Source organism: Lontra canadensis, unplaced genomic scaffold (genome assembly GCF_010015895.1).
Source record: "Lontra canadensis isolate GAN:19392208 unplaced genomic scaffold, GSC_riverotter_1.0 scaffold16, whole genome shotgun sequence".
Lineage (NCBI taxonomy): Eukaryota > Metazoa > Chordata > Mammalia > Carnivora > Mustelidae > Lontra > Lontra canadensis.
The window spans coordinates 8,033,296-8,049,804 of NW_022631010.1; the positions used below are offsets into that span (position 1 = coordinate 8,033,296).

A 16,509-nucleotide genomic window follows, 5' to 3' on the forward strand; every position below is an offset into this window, starting at 1 on the left:
GTGGTGAAAGATTGTTTTCCCCAAACCATTATAGCCTCAGACTTTTAAAAAAATGTTTTAAAAGATTAATAAAATTCTGGACTTAAAGACATGTAAAATACAGGCGAGATATTTTAGTATTGGATCCAACACACATAAAATAACTGTCAAATTGCTTGGAAACTTTTTCACATGAAGCTTCTAAGATCTTATCAACTCCTGAACAGATTTTCTTGCAGCTTTCAGAAACAGAGCCACGCTTTTGAATACCAATGTTTTAAACACACACATCAGGATTTTGTTCTGTCCTAACATTTACCTTTTAACCGGCAAGTTTAGTTCATTTATCGTAATTGATGAATTTGACATGTTTCTCTCATCTCTGTAAGGTTCCTGTTTTCCCCCAATGCCAAGTTCATACGGCCTTGAATTACAATTTGAGACCAGGTGCTTTAGACTGTGCCCCCTTACCCCCACCAATTCATGGTAAAACTGAATTCCCAAAGTGATAGTATTAGGAGCGGAGACTTTCGGGTGATCAGGTCATGAGGTGGGATGGGGAATCCCTCATGATTGTGACTAGTGGCCTCATCCAAGAGGCCCCCGAGAGATCCTGTGCCTCTCCCACCATGTGAAGACACAGTGAGGGGATGGCCATCTGTGGACTGGGGGACCGGTCCTCACCAGACACTGCATCTACTGGGGCCTTGACTTCCAGCCTCCGAAACTGCAAGAAATGTTTGTTTGTAAGCCACCCTGTCTATGGTTTTCTGTGATTGCAGCCAAAATGGGCCAAGAGAGGTTAACCGAGGTCTATGCTGCTCACCTCGCCCTCTATCATCTCCTACAACGCTTCCCAGCTTTGATTCCTCCTCACAGTCAACTACTTCATCCCAAGGATTTGAATGGGGACATTTGGGTGGCTAGACGTGAAATTCTCAAGTTTGAAGTTTTTTTCTTTTCCTTTAGCCCTTAGAAATGTTAACTCCACACACAGGGCTGCTGCTGGAATACCTGACGTCCGTTGCTTCTGGTTCATGGTCTCCAGTTTTCAGAATGAGCTTCATCTTTGTTAATGCTTGAGTTCACTAGCCAGCAGTGAAGATGGACGAACTACCTTCTAGACACATACCAACACGAAAGATTCTCACGATAGTGGGGGAAATGTGATAATACAACACTGTTACTCTTTTTACGTAACCTTAAAAAACACACAAAACAGACTCAACGGTAAACTGATCAGAGATGCGTCTATATGGGCAAGATTGGGAAGCAAGGAGACAATCAACCCAAAACCCAGACGGTGGTTCTCTATTGGTGGATGGGGTACAGCAGGAGAGGTACATGGGGTACGGTGCAGGAAGGGCTCTGAAGTACTGACCGTGTGCTTTTGTCCTGCTGGAGGTGGGAACATGGGTATTCTATTATTTTAATACCTTATATTTTTCGCGCCGGGGGCGGGGAGCATATCCATAGCATCAGGTAAATACCTTGTGACAGACTGGATGTCCAGGGGTGGCTTACAGGTCAGGGTACTTGACAGCGTGCAGCAGGGTCCACACCCTACGAGAGTAACTACGGGGGCCACTCACGGCCCAAACTGCCAGAGATGAATCAGGGATGGGGATAGGAATGGGGGAACTCTAAGTTTGCTCTAAATTAAGAAATACATCCGGGTACATCTGCGCCCATCTTCATGTCCCCACCGGGAGGCCTGGCAGAACGAGCGGTCGCCAGCTGCTCTCAAGCTCAGCTCCAGGCCTTTAGGGCACCCACGCCTCCGCGGCTCCTGCCCCAGCATCAATACTCGGTTTGGCCGAGGCCGCTCTGGGAGCCTTTGATTCCACCGTGTGTACAGACTGCTTCTCTGTCCAGCCTCCAGAGGTTGTGGCCTTAATAAGAGACTCAGAGTTTCACCCACCGTCCTGCAGGGTGCATCTCGGAAGGGAAGCCTCACTCAGGCATCCCCGCAGGGAGCCCGCTGTGGTTCTCTGGTCGTGGGGACAGATGACACTTTGGCTCCCGCTTTCCTCCCTTTGAGTCTTCCAGGACCCTGACCATGGTAACATCAGAGACTTGCTGAAGCAAGTTTTTTATTAGTCAATTTCCCTCCCCTAGGTGATGACTTTTAATTAATGACACATTTCTTAAAGATGAGCCAAAGAAGGAGGCACATAAACACAGAACTGCATCCAGGAGAGCTTTTATTCGTACGGAACAGTTTTAAAAATACAGAATAAAATAGCTTTATCTCTACTATTATTCACAACATCTGGTCCAAATAGTACATATTTTTAAAATACTTAAACGTTTAATGAAGCCATGTTAGAAAAACAATATGAAAATTCTTTTTAAAAATTCCATAAAAGAATTACACATCTCAAAAAACAACCCCACCCCCAAATACCCTTGGTATGCAAAATAAACATAAAAAACAAACAAAGAAAATCCCCAAAAGGTATATAGCCAAAGTCAGTCACAAAAACTCAAGGAAAATATAGGCATCCCCACTGCTTTAAGAACAGTCAGAAATTTATTAATGTGTCAAACAAAGGTGGTTACCAACGAACAGAAAAGGGTATTAACTCGAATTGTCAGTAGGACGGCTGCCCTGGTGTGGGGGCCCTACGCGCCAGGAAACAAACACAGGAAATCGAGGGGCGCTGGATGGGACTTCTGCGGAGTGAGGACGAGGCACAGTCAAGAACCACCTCAAAGGACAGGAATGTGTGTGAGGCTGCCGCAAAGGGGTGCCCAGCGCTAATGTGCTTTCTGCGTCCACGGGGCTGGGGGGAGCCGAGTGCCGGCACCACGGGCAGTCTTCTTGCGCCGCCACTGCAGGTGAAGTGGCGAGGATCCAAATCCTAAAGGGACAGAGCACCACACGCACAGCGTGTGAAACCCCCAGGCGCTTCTCTGAGGCCAAGGGTGGTGCCCGCAAAGAGACTCCCCAAAGTCTCAGGCCCACCCCAGGGCCCAGGGGTAGGGTGCCCGTGCAATGCTGCCACCCAGCGCTGGCCAGGTCCCAGAATGAGGCCTCTGCCACAGCCACCTAGCCACCTGCCACTCCTGCCACATTGGTATTATGCAAGATGACCATTGCCAACTTCAAGTCTAAGTTGCCAGTACCGGTATTTCAGCAGGGCCGTGAACTAAGGAAGTAACAACTTAACTCGTGGTGATAAAACAGACGCATGGGTAAATAAAGTATACACACATACTAGAGATTCATCAATGGAGAAATTCTATTATCACATGACATTGTCATGAAAATTATATCATTCCCTCCCTGGAAAACTGTGACTATTATCCTGGGTAGAAATGTTACTTTACTATATGGAAATACTGCAATATTCATGCATAAACCAAGGCGCCATCAGGAAAGTAAGTATTCTACAGTATAAAGCAAATCCTGCATGTGAATTTGTCACCATGAAAATGGGAAACCATCGGGACTTGGGATGCTTCAGCTGGCCTGGTTAAGCCACTTTTCTCCTTCACCAATCACCAGAAACTCACTACAAGTTAACAGCTAAAACTGTCTTGAGAAAGACTCTGTATGAATGAATCGAAGTTTAATTACCTAGTGAGACAAAGATTGGAGCCATTTCCCATTATTCTGTCAACCATGTTAGATGTTTTATTAAAACCAGTGGTGGGATCTCCCTTGCCACCCACCGTGATATGACAGCATCAACCGTCCTTATAAACACTTTCTACTTCTCACATCAAGATCACCAAGGTGAATGTAAAGATGGTGGGTAGGTGGTCACTATGGAAACGAGTCTGAATGGCCTGCCCAAGGACATTTACATCCAAAACACTTTGAAACATTCCACTGGCCAAACAAAGCCTGGTGGGTATGCGCCCCAGCAGTGCAGGCCAACAATGTAAGTGGTAAGTGTACAGGTACAGATGAGGCACGGCCACGGTGTTCCCCCAAACTTCCCTTTCACGTGTGTGCTTAAGCCTCAGGAGCAGATGAATCCATCTTTCTCTTGATTACAGACTGGTTCTACAGCATATCTGCCAGCAGGAGGACCACTGTCAAAAATGGCATTCATCAGGAGACTCCAACCACTCAAGCAAAGGTGAGTTTCACAGGCCGCGCAGAGGTACCAGACTCAATGGGACCTGTAATCGGGCTGCCTTCTCTCCTCCCCACCTCCTGTCCCCCTTCCCCATGCCTTAGGGAATCCAAAGTTGGCCCCAATAGAGCAAGAAGGGGAAAACGCCTCATTTCTAACAGAGGGTCGAGGTCCAGGGCTTCCCTCCACAATGAAATGCTTGCAGAAGACATCCATCACCCAAACCAGCAGACCTACAACCTCCCAATAAAACCCAGTCCAAGGAGGGGTTTCAGAAGGGAGGGAGTGTCTGGATGTTTGAAGCACATATCCTGAGTGTCACTCACTGGGACGGACGATGCCAGGTTGAAAGTTAAGATTATCCAATGGTTCAGATGCTTTTATTTGTATATTTGGTCCTTCTGCTCCCTTAGTGAGCTAGGAGCTCTGGTATGTTTAACAGTGTTCCCCACTTTTCAGGGCAGAGAAATTAGAGATGCTGAGCAAAAACACAAACAGAAGGAAACTAAGAGCGCCTTGGAGCAGGAGGGCTTCTGACATCAAGTGCTTACCAACCAAGTCACGGGGACGACCGTCGCTAAACAGTGTGCTTCCAAAGTTAACTAGGCATCAGGTATAATTTTTAAAAACATACAAAATTCAATGTAATTTAGAATCTAATTTTTTAAACTTAATCTGCAACCAGATCTTGGCAAAACAATGCAGGGCTCTGAACTGTTCTTGCTAGAATATACTTTGCAGCCTCAAACTTCCCAGGAGCCAGGGAGGCTGCAGTGACAATCACGCTGCCAAAGACACCCCAGCGAGGTGGAGCGGAGCCGGCTATGGGAGCAGTGAACGCACCCTGGGGACACGAGGCTTCGGGGAGCCATGCTCTGCTATCAGAGACAGGAACACCTGCGGCCACCCAAGGCTCAGCCAGGTCAACGAACCATCTAGGAAGCACCACCTCACGTGGCAAGGTCACTACTTGGTGTTTCAGGGTTTTCCTTTGGCTGACAAATTTTAAACCGTATTTCAAAGAAGTCACTTTTTTCAGAAAGGATTTAGTGTTATTAATGAGAACCCGACAGAAGGGGCCCTGCCACCTGCTTTTCTCACCACCATTCTGCAATGACTTAAATAGGAAAGGTGCTTTTGGCCAGGGGGGTCTACTCTACCCCTCTGCAAAAGCAAGATCCAGTGGACACACAACATGGCAACCCACACAGAGTCTCCTTAAGCCTTAAGTGCCAGAAAAGACTCAAAACAGAACTGCAGTGATGAATTTACCAGGATGCCTGACCATTCAATATGGCGACTCTGCCGATTACCTACCCCCAGCTTCCCTTCTTCACAAAACAAATTCACGTATAACTTAACCCATAAGGTTTCTGGGCTCTGGTCCAGTAGTCAGTTTTGATAAATAGATTAGGCATTACAGTATTTACACTTTCATGGTATCAAGCAATACAAAACACACCCACAATAATGGTTACTGGCCTTCAAAAGCCATGATGACAAGCTTCCCTGATGGTGTCCACAGCTTTACAAATGCTGGTTCTTTTCTTAATGGGAGGTGAGGGGTGGGGGACAAGTGACAGGGATGCAAGGTAAGAGGGTCACATGGAAAACACTGATTTCAAAAACCTGCTATAGTCAATAACATTAAATAGGAATAAAATCTTGTAATTTATAGACACGCGCAACAGTAACTGACATCCACATGACAGCAGAGTCAAGACTCCCATGAACATCTGCTTAGTGCCATCGTGTGGCACTCTACACCCATCGCACCAGCCCGGAGTGATAAATGTCAGATAGAGTGTCTCCATTAGAGTGAAAAAGAAGCCCGTATGAAATGTGCTGGCCCAGCCTGGGCCAGGATGGCACCAAGAAAGAGCAGTTGAGAATCAGATTCAACTTTAAGATACTTTCCCTTCCCTTCCAATCCCCCAAATAGATTTCAATTCTAAGAACATCTGTACAGACCTTACTCATACACAGACATGGGCCTGGGGTAACCATGTCATGGTTTTCAATCAGGCCAATAGCTTCCCTCTACAGGAGTATCAGGGAACACAGAATCACATTTGACCCATCAGTTGTGACAGTGTAAGGATACTGGTGCCCCGTGACCAGAGGGGGTCTCTGTGGGTTGCAGGCCAAGGTCAAATTAAATAGGAGCAGGTCCAGGTGATTCTGGGACAGAAAGCCCCTGGACCATGGAGGCAGCTTGTAGGAAAGCTAGTCCAGGGTGCTGGAAGGAGACCAAAACCAAGGAAATGCTGTGGATTTCAAACACCCACTCCCACAGGAGGATAGGAACTTCAAGTTCAATGGACGCTCTTAAGGGCAAGGGGTAGGGCTTAAATAAGGAGACAAGTGAGACACGATATTAGACACGATCACCACCCACAACAAAAAAGCTATCTGTAATTGTCTTAGCTCTGGTGCAGAATGTAAATGCAGATATACAAACATATAGGTTACTGCTTGTTACTCAGCAAGGAACTACAGATTCATGCCCCACTGCGGCCGGGCCACAGGTGACCTACAACTATACCGTGGCCTGCGAGTCCTCATCCGGACTCCGGCTGGTGGCGCTCTTCCCAAGGCCTTTCCACGTGTAGCCCGCAAAGGTTGGGCTGATGGGTAAGTAGCTGAAGCATCTGTATTTTTTAATAATGTTCATGCCAAATGGCAAATCGTAGGACTCCATGCCATCGAGCGACTTGCTCCCTTTGCCCACACCCTTCTTCCATTTCCTGATTCCTCTTTCCTCTGGAGTACCTGGAACACACACATACAGACACACACATAGAGCAATACAAAGGAATATTTAGCTTGACAGTTCCACCAGGAACTGAGCTTGCCCGGCGAGCTGTCCCGCATAGGGAGCTGCCGGGAGGACAGCAAGGAGCCCTTAAGGAGGAGTTGGTGGCACTCAGCCATCCAGGTGCCTGAGCCAGAAATCTAAGAATCGCTAACCCATCCTTGTGCTTTTTGCTCCACATTCAAGTCATCTGATGGCTCCAGCCTCCTCCCTGTCCTTCCACATGACCCATTTCCTCCCCTGTCACTGTTGAGGTCCGGAGCATGCCTCATTACCGCTTTCCGGGGTCATCACAACAGTCCCCTTACTGCCTGCTCTTCCATCTCACCATCTCCTTCCTCCAATCTATTCTCACAAAACCACAAAATGGGACCCATTTATAATGCCTTCAACAACTGGTCAGGGCAAACCACCCGCATCCAGGCATAATGAGTTCTATCCTACTTTGCTCCGTGTGTGTGTGTGTGTGTGTGTGTGTGTGTGTGTGTGAGAGAGAGAGAGAGAGAGAGAGAGAGAGAGAGAGATGGGGTGGAGGGAGACAAGGAGAGGGATACACCTGCTCTGTATTCTCCACTTGTCATGCCCCTTTTGTGAGGATGAATTCTACTGGCATGAACATTCGGGGACACTGTACCCCAACAGATGAGTGAGGGAGAATGATGTGGGCCCACTGGGCTCAGCAACTGCTGAGCCTTGGATTTGATTCATAAATCTTTCCAGTGCAGAGAGGCGTACTGGCACCTGCCCTTGGTTACACAGGACATACTTCTGTTCCCAAGCCTAGATGACGAGTTTGAGTCCCCAGTGAGTAGAAGGAACATCATTATTCTCTTACATCTAAACTATTCCCTATGCCCTCCGGTCAGTGTTTCTGTGACGGGGCTCATTCCCACCCGTCTGACTCCCAAGCCTGCCTCTCAGTTTGCTCTGAGAGTGTGTGTTACTGACATCCGTGAATCTAACGTGGTCCACGAATTCGTGCACGTGACTCCCTCTGCCTGATGTGTTCATCCCCAGTTTCCCCAGCAACCTCTTCACAGAGGCTTTTTGGAGGTGTGCGGTCTTCAGGGGAAATACCTCAACGGAACCTTCTAGCTCAAGAATAAGCATCAGCCTTCCTTGAGGGAAGGTGAATCCACCCGCACGTCCACAGAAGCACTTTCCTGCCTCCTCTGGGAAGCTGGGAAGGCTGCGAGACAGGACCCACATCACCTCCTCTTCCAGCACCCAGCACTGGGCATAGAACGCACACCGGAGGAACAAGGGTTGCAGGTGTCGGGAAGAGAGTCACCTCCACTGGTCCCTCAGTCACCGATCCTGACAACAGCCCGCGCCGACCATACTCACTATCTTGAGGTCTTAGTTGGCAGGGCCCTGCCTCAGGAAGGAGGAGGAACCCCCACAGAATGTCAGCAGCTCAGAGGCGTGTCTGAGCAGGCTGATGAAAGCCGCTGCGGGGACTGAGCCGGGCTGCACAGGGGGGGCAGACAGCCTGGAGAGTGACCACGGTGAGGGACTTCCTTGCTTTCTCCTAACTGAGCAAGGAGGAAAAAACCTGCCAGGTTTATCAGCAAAAACCGGACTCACAAAAGGAGGCTGGGAGTGTCATCTTAACCACTTAAAAGACCGTCTTAACCACCAATGGCTCCGAGCTGATTCGTTCTGCCTGCTTCCCTATTTACTTGGCAAAACGAGTGCTTCACGTGTGGAATAAGCTTGCGTGTATGTACCACATACCTGGGATGGTATTATCCAAAATAAAAGCCACGCAGCCTCCTACAAACATGGCAGTTGTGAGAAGAACGTTCAACACCTGATCAATTCCTGTTATCCCTGGAAACAGAACACAGTGTTAGGGTCACGGCCATGGCCAGGAAGGAGCACTGGGGGCAGAGGGGGCAGGGGAGCCACCAATCACCAGTCAATGTGATGCACGAAAGCATAAATTTCTGTTGGACATGCGTAGATAAATTTTTGCCAGTAACACTTTAAACTTTTATAAATAATTTCAACAATAATTAAGAGGTTACTCCTATAAGGAAAATTCCCCAACAGTGGTTCCCAGAAGAAAAATCTAAGAGTGAAGCTCACCCTATAATGAACTAAAAAGCCACTGGGGTGTGGTGTTAGTAGATTAGGAAAAGAAAATTAATAAAAAGATGGTTGGTGTAAGGCTGAAAATATCGCAAAGTGAGTAAGACAACAAAAATATCTGTGGTGTTTGCAATCAGATAAAGGGTTTCAGAATCCTGGATCACTGTGCTTAGCTGCTTTTAAAGGATTTTATTTATTTATTTATCTATTTATTTATTTGACAGAGAGAGAGAGAGAGCGCGCGCGCGAGCGCGCCCAAGTAGGCAGAGCGGCAGGCAGAGGGAGAGGGAGAAGCAGGCTCTCCACTGAGCAGAGAGTCCGATGTGGGGCTCGATCCCAGGACCCTGGGATCATGACCTGAGCCGAAGGCAGCCGCTTAACCGACTGAGCCACCCAGGCGCCCCTGTGCTTAGCTGCTTTTAATTAGGAGCAACTGCATGTATATAAATGAACTCATATGAACGTGATATATTAAAATATAAAAAGCATCAAGAATCTCCTTGTTATTAGAAACTCTCACAATTTCTTTATTAAAAACATATGATCCTTAGGAGTGCCTGGGTGGCTCAGTGTGTTTTGGCTCAGGTCATGATCTCAGAGTCGTGAGATCAAGCCCTGCATCAGGCTCCACGATAGGTATAGAGTCTGCTTGAGGTTCTCTCTCCCCCTCTGCCTTTGTCCTCCCCCGCTTAAAAAAAGTTTCCCTTTGTTCATTTTTCATGACATCAGGTTATTAAAATAAAAAGGTGTTAAAAAGGTTAATCGTGAATTCAAAAGTTACAATCCTGGTAGAAAGACATGTATTTGAAAGTCTATGAAGCTGAGTTTTAAGGAATAATACATTTTCATAAAGCATTAGTCTGAGAAATCAAAAGGTTTTACACACAGGCACTGTCCCAAAAGACAGGGTCCCAGTCAATAAAGCGACCTTAATGTACACATGAGTCACGTGCAGCCGCCAGCTCATGCTGGATGCGCAGGGGGCTTCCAGATCGGCGGTGGCAGAGTGAGGCTTGAATCAAACACATGGACAGATGTCAGAGGAGACAACTCCTGAGGTTCCAGTGCCCTCTGTGACAGGGGGTGGGGTGTCTGTGAACCGACAGCTGGGGTTCCAACTACTCCCAAGACTCAAGGCCAGTTTTCCTTACCTGTGACGAGAGGGTTCTGTCTGAGGTAACTTGGAAGGACGAGCCCGAAGAATATTGAAAATCCAAGCACAAAGAGGTTCCGGGAAGAATTTAAGTCGATGAACTGCAGGTTGGAGAGCCCAACAGCTGTGATCATTCCTGAAGAGAAACAGCAGATGGCAAGTTGCACGGAGCTCACCTACAGACGGGTGACGGGCCTTGCAGACTCCCCACATCGTCCCTTCTCTGTCCCACCAGAAACCAGCTGGGACACAGAACAGGGACGGGATGGGGTCAGAAAGTGACCACCTGGCTCTCTGATCCAAACGGCTCACGGCTGACACAGGGACACAAACATCACACGACACCTTCTTTAAACCAAGCAGAAAACTGAGGACATCGGTTGCCCCCTGAAAACCTCTATACAAACATCTTGACTCAACTGGGAAAGCCACCCGAAGATCTGAGCCCTGTTCACAACTAGATGGCACAGAGATCATGTCGAGTGCCGCGGTAAAAATGGTCAGTTTTAAATGGCCATTCAGGGGAGAAGTTAAATCGATTAGATACACCAATTAAAGATTAAGGTCATCTTATTTTTCCTAGCACAAGTATTCTACATTTGGTTCTACCTTTAACATAAATTCAACTCAGAGACGGCTGAAGGTTTTCATGTTTTGAAGATGTATCCCCTTTGTATTTTTAAACAGAAATGTATTATTATCTCCCATCTCACGGAAGGGATTCATTAGCAAATGTGAAGAGGAGGAGAGAGGCTACCAAGGAAATGGGATCTTACCGAATAGAGTACAGAAGAGGGCGCCGAGCACGGGATCGGGGAGGGAGGCGAAGAGGGCACTGAACTTGCCGATCATGCCCAGCGCCAGCATGAGGGCCGCGCCATACTGGATCACCCGGCGACTGCCAACCTGCGGGACACACCAGAAGCAGACGGCACTCAGTGCCAGTTCTGCGCCCATTCTCATCCAGTGCCCCCCACCCTACCCCCATCCTGGAGCAAGTGTAACAAAACCCCACACATCCCCTAGATCCTGAAAACTTGTTGTTAAGACAGGTCTCATCAGATAGTGACGATTGACCTCAGGGAACCATTGCTATACAGACACCCCAAGTAAAGAGATTCCTCTCCTCTAGCTCATCCTGTCCACGCCCCAGGAGGAGGGCAGCACCAGGGCTCAGCCTCTGCTTCCCTGCACTCTGGGTAATGTCATTTCGGCATGGCTGTGCTCCAGCTGTCGGGTCCCAGGTTTCGAATGCCCTTACATTCAGCAGCTAGGATGACCTAACATCAAACACAAAAACCCTGTTTCATCCTGCTTTTCTCTTCTGGGCTCTTGGAATCACCCTTTACCAAGTTAACCACCCCAAAGCAATTCACCTTCGTCTCCATCTTCCCCACACCCCGAATCAGACAACAGCCCTGGATAATTCTGGAATCCCCTCTCAAGGAGCTTTGCTCGTGAGAGGTGGCACAGCCAAGAGGCAAAGGAGTGTGGATTCTCAGTGCCCCCTGCCTGGTGTGTACCCCACTCCGCTCTATCCATGTGACCAGGACAAGTCACTTGGCCTCTCTGGGTGGCGGGATCCTCACTTCTATAATGATAAACCACAAGGTTTGGCTTTAGGGGTTAAATGAGACAAGGTGGAAAACAGCGTGAACAGCACCTGGCAAGCATGAGGCCATAATGACAGCCTCCCAGCTAGGTTTGCTGACTCTGGCCTTTCCTTTGCCTCCCTGTCCTCTCCACTGTGGTAGAGTGACCTTTCAAACACAGCGATGTGGGATGTCAATGCTCCTTTGCCCCCGCCTTAAATCCTCTGGTGCTCATGAAATAAAATCCCTTTACAGACATCCCTAGACCTGTCTACCCAGAACACACCCACATCCCCCCCTTTCTGGCTGGTTCTAGACACGTCCTTCAGAAAACTGCCCAAATGCTACCTCCTCTTTAAAAAAAAAAGTCTTCCTTGATTCCAACGCTCTGCCTTCCCACACTGGGCCTCTGCAGAACCATTATATTTTCCACACGGTCTCATTTTTATCTGCTCAACCTGCTCTCTGCCTTCTGGAAACTTCTACCTATCCTGCTGTCCCCTAGGCAGTGGGATGTGGAGCAGACAATAGGTTCAAGAATCCTGTACTGTTGGCCCCTACTGTGTGCTGTCTCTTCCAGGAAAACACCCTGAGCATATAAACGGAGTAAAAGAGGCTCCAGAAGGGACTGGGGAGTGTCCATAGGGCTTTAAGTATGACTTACAGTGAGAAGATGGCTACTTAAATTTAATTAAAATGAAATGAAAAGAAATGTCAGCTCTAGTCCCTCAGTCGCACCAGCCACTATATCAAGTGCTCATCAGGAACACATTGGGTGGTCCCCGTACAGAACAGCAGCGCAGGCGAATGTCCACTGTGCCCACCACCACACCATGCTTTCGCTGGCTCGCATTGGTCTAGAGCTTCCAGCAGCATCTCAGAGGACCCAAACGTCAGTTGGTTAAGAATCAGAGAAGAATCTTACTGAGCTGACGGAGGGATGGCTGTTCCGCCCAGCTGACCCTGGAGGCCAGGCTCAGCTTTTACAATCTACAGTTCCCCACCTCTCCCACTGAATCTTCGAGTGCAGGGAAGCAGCAAGAAAGGGTATGCAAACTGGAGAATCGAGCAAAAATGACTTCTGCTGGGTGGCGTTACATGGTAAGGAAGCCTGCTGCTTTCAGCAAACGTTTTTGGGAACCTACTCTGTGACCAGCACTTGTTAGACCAGAGGGGGAGGGGAATATGGAGAGGAGTAAGCCACAGACTCACGATCACATCACAGATCACATCACAGCACTGCCACAGTTCTTACGGGCTGTGGGAAGCCAGGTGGGAGGAGGAGCTGGGAGGAGCTGCGGAGGGCTGCACAGAGACGGTCTCAGGGGATGAGGAAGAGCTCCCCAGAGGAAGAGCATCCAGGGGAACCACCTGTGCGAAGCCCACCCTCCCAGCCGATCAGAGATGCCAGGGGGAGGCCGAGGCTGGCCCTAGGGACCCTTGAAACAATAAACCTTTATGAAGACTAACCGTCAGAAAAGGCTGATCTGCCTTGAAGGCTCAAAATAAACAAGCAGCAGCTAAGTCATTCTTCAGCTCGATGACTGAACCAAGTGCCGAGTGCCTATTACACACTTCTGTGAGCGACGTGGGGAGCACAGGCCTAATCCCTGTCCCCTCAGTGCTGACGTAGAACCTTTGCCTCACCCCTCCTGCTGCCCACTCTCTGGACTCCCTTCCCTGCCTCCATTCTGAACTCCTTCTTGAACTCTGACTTTGCCTCTAGGGCCATCAAAAACACTGAACCCTCATTTCTGACTTGCCCAAGTCTTCAACAGTGTGGGACACGGCAGGGGAGAAATGGCCTTCCTCTGAAGGGACTGCTCTGGCAGGAGAGGTGGGGTTTACTCAGTCCCTAGAAATAAACTTAGGGCTAAATATCAAGCAGGGACCCTACCTACTGCTTACTGTATACCTACACGCCCGACTCTGCTACATGCATTATACCAATTTATTAATTCTAATGGCTGGCCAGCTGTCTTTATAGACAAGAGCATGGAGACACAGGGAGGTGATGTAATCTGTCCAGAGCCACATCGGGACAAAGTCACAGCACCAGGGCTGCAATACCAAACAGCCACCTCCCCACCCCGTCATGCCACCCCCCTTTGCAGGACAGACACCAGAGCACACTCAGAAGAGAAGACCTACTCATGGAATCCCACCTGACGGCTTCCAAGCACACAACAGGGGAGCTGGCGGCCTCAGCTCCTGATCAAACAGCTTAGGATCTCCACGTACAGAGAACAACAGGAGTGGATACGGGGTAACAAGAATCCGGGCTGCCAGGACATGGAGGCAGATCCCTGGGAAGAACCAGAGATCACCCTCTTTCCATAGCCCTGGATGTTGGACACAATGGCCCAGACCAGTGCTGTCTGCAGAACTTTCTACAAGGATGGACATGTCTTATATCTGTACTGCCCATCGAAAGCCACTAGCCACATGTGACTACTGAGCCCTTGAAATGTGGCTAGTGTGACTAAGGAACTTAATTTTTCTTTTTAACAAACTTAAAAGAGCCACATGCAGCTACTCTCAAATTGGGCAGCGCAGATCCAGGTCTAGAATTGTCAGATTTCAGAGCTGAGAGTTCTGCTCAGACAAGTGACTTGTCCCAAGTCCTTCCACTAGATGAGGGGCAGAATATAGTCTCCAACTCGTGCCTCCTTCCTCCTGGACAGAGTCCTTCCAATGGCTGCATGGCTGGGGCCAAAAAGAAATTTCTGCTGTGAGTCCCACTTCCCACCCCAAGGCAGCTACATCCCCACTGTGAGTCGGGGCAATGAAAACCAATTCCAGGAGGATCAGTTTTAAAGGGGTGCAGAAGGGAGCTGGCTTGTTAAACTGTTTTGCCCCAAGTCCTTCTGTCTATAAGAATTTCATTACTATGGTATTTTGGATTCGTTCTGGGTCTGTCGAGAACCACATGGTCATGGCAGCAAACTGGTTAAAGAGAGGCATGGCCCTGAGCTCCGCATTAGCTTCTCCCCAGGGGCAGTGTCAGGACCCAGCAATGGCGCTGGAGGACATAGGGCATGAGAGCACCAGGAGCACCTGACAGGGCCGTGTGCACACAGGACACTGGGCTCTGTGAAGGCCCTGCTGACATCCAAGGAAATCAAAGTGTCAGGACTATGCTCCCTTCTCACCTGGACTCGCAGTCAGGATGAACCAAGCAGTCTCTGGTTTCTTTTGGTCTGGTCATACAATCTTGCAGAGAGCAGGGAAGGGGGGGCGGTATTTCTAACTGTACAGAGATCAGATAGCTTAAGAAGACTGCAGCTTGCCTGTAGGTTCTCAGGACACAGCGCTCGGGTGAGGGAGACCTGTGGTGCACACAGCCATCCCAGATGGTGAGCAGGTCTCCAGCTGCTCGGCGTACAGTGGCTGGGGCAGAGGCACATTCCAGCCCCGCAGACAGTGCGCTCTGGCCAAGACAACTGGGATCTAGAGTTCAGTACTAAATGAGAAAGGCCTAGGAGCGGTTCCTCACAGAAGCTGGACTGTGGCGTTGGGACAGCCCCAGGTCACAGGGGTGGGGACAGGGGTGGAAGAGACCCATGGGGAGGACTCCAGACCCAGACCCAGACCCTGCTCAACCTGGGGGCCTTTGGCCTGGCAAACCCACTAACTTTGTGCCAGATTTCATCTGAAAGAGAGGGTCCCTGTGGCTTTGGTTTGAAAACATTAATTCTTTACAATAAGATTGATGTTTTCCCGTAAGGAATGGGACCATCTCACATCTAGAACGTGCTGTCTCCTGCTCCCGTTTCTATCTCCTCCCCTGACCCTGAGGTCCACTCTCATCATAACAGCCAAAGTGAGCCTCACAAAATATCCTGATGTCAGTTAAGTTGGTTAAGTATCTGACTCTTTTTTTTTTTTTTTAATATTTATTTATTTGACAGACAAAGATCACAAGTAGGCAGAAAGGCAGGCAGAGAAAGAGAGAGGAAGGGAAACAGAGAGCCTGATGCGGGGCTCTATCCCAGGACCCTGGGATCACTACCTGAGCTGAAGGCAGAGGCTTTAACCCACTGAGCCACCCAGGTGCCCCAAATATCTGACTCCTGATTTTGGCTCAGGTCATGATCTCAGGGTCAGGGGATCAGGCCTCATGATGGGCTCGGTGCTGGACATGGAGCCTGCTTAAGATTCTCTCCTTCCATCTGCCCCACCCCCCAACTTGCACGTGTGTATGCAAGGATGTGCTCCCTCTTCCTCTCTAAAAAAACCAAAAGCAAAAACAAAAACAAAAAAAACCCAAAACCTAATGGAGCCACAGTCCAGGGGATGTCCTTTCCCTGTCTCTGGCAGCTTCTGGGGCCTGTGTGACCTGGTCCTCCATTACCTGGAAGATGTTATCTGCTATTACCACCCCTACCCCATACTCTGCTCTTGCCTCACCGGCCTCCTTGCTGATGGTCAGCGTGTGGACCTGCTCTCAGGGCAGGGCTTCACACCGGCCATGTCCTTGGCCTGAATGCTCTTCCCGAAGGGCTTGCATGGCTCCCTCCACCTCCCCTGTTCAGGTCCTTACTCAAGGTCATCTTGGTGAGGCTTAGCCTGACCCTATTTCACACTTACCAGCCCTCCCAATACCCACACCTGCCCTGTGCTTTTCTCACACTTACTATGCGCACTGTCTGCAGTTTGTCTACCTCTGTCTAGAATGTAAACACTGACAGCGGGAATTTTGTTTTATTCGCTGTTGTATCCCAAGTGCCCGTAGCCTGGCACGGGCTGGTGCTTAGTATTTGCAGAATGCCTACGAAGCAGTGACAG

The 16,509-nt window shown here is 49.0% G+C and overlaps 1 protein-coding gene across 4 annotated transcripts in view; it reads right to left on the bottom strand.

Moving 5' to 3' along the window:
* Window positions 1-6,442: 6,442 nt before the first annotated feature.
* SLC23A2 (solute carrier family 23 member 2) overlaps window positions 6,443-16,509 on the bottom strand; it is a 129,776-nt gene continuing 119,709 nt past the window's right edge. For all 4 annotated transcript variants that reach the window (XM_032859127.1, XM_032859129.1, XM_032859128.1 and 1 more), the window contains 4 exons: window positions 10,906-11,035; window positions 10,128-10,265; window positions 8,620-8,715; window positions 6,443-6,839 (listed from right to left, as the gene is read on the bottom strand). In XM_032859127.1, the coding sequence (XP_032715018.1) occupies window positions 6,607-6,839; window positions 8,620-8,715; window positions 10,128-10,265; window positions 10,906-11,035 (597 nt within the window). In that variant the 3' untranslated portion in view covers window positions 6,443-6,606. The remainder of the gene's footprint in view (window positions 6,840-8,619; window positions 8,716-10,127; window positions 10,266-10,905; window positions 11,036-16,509) is intronic.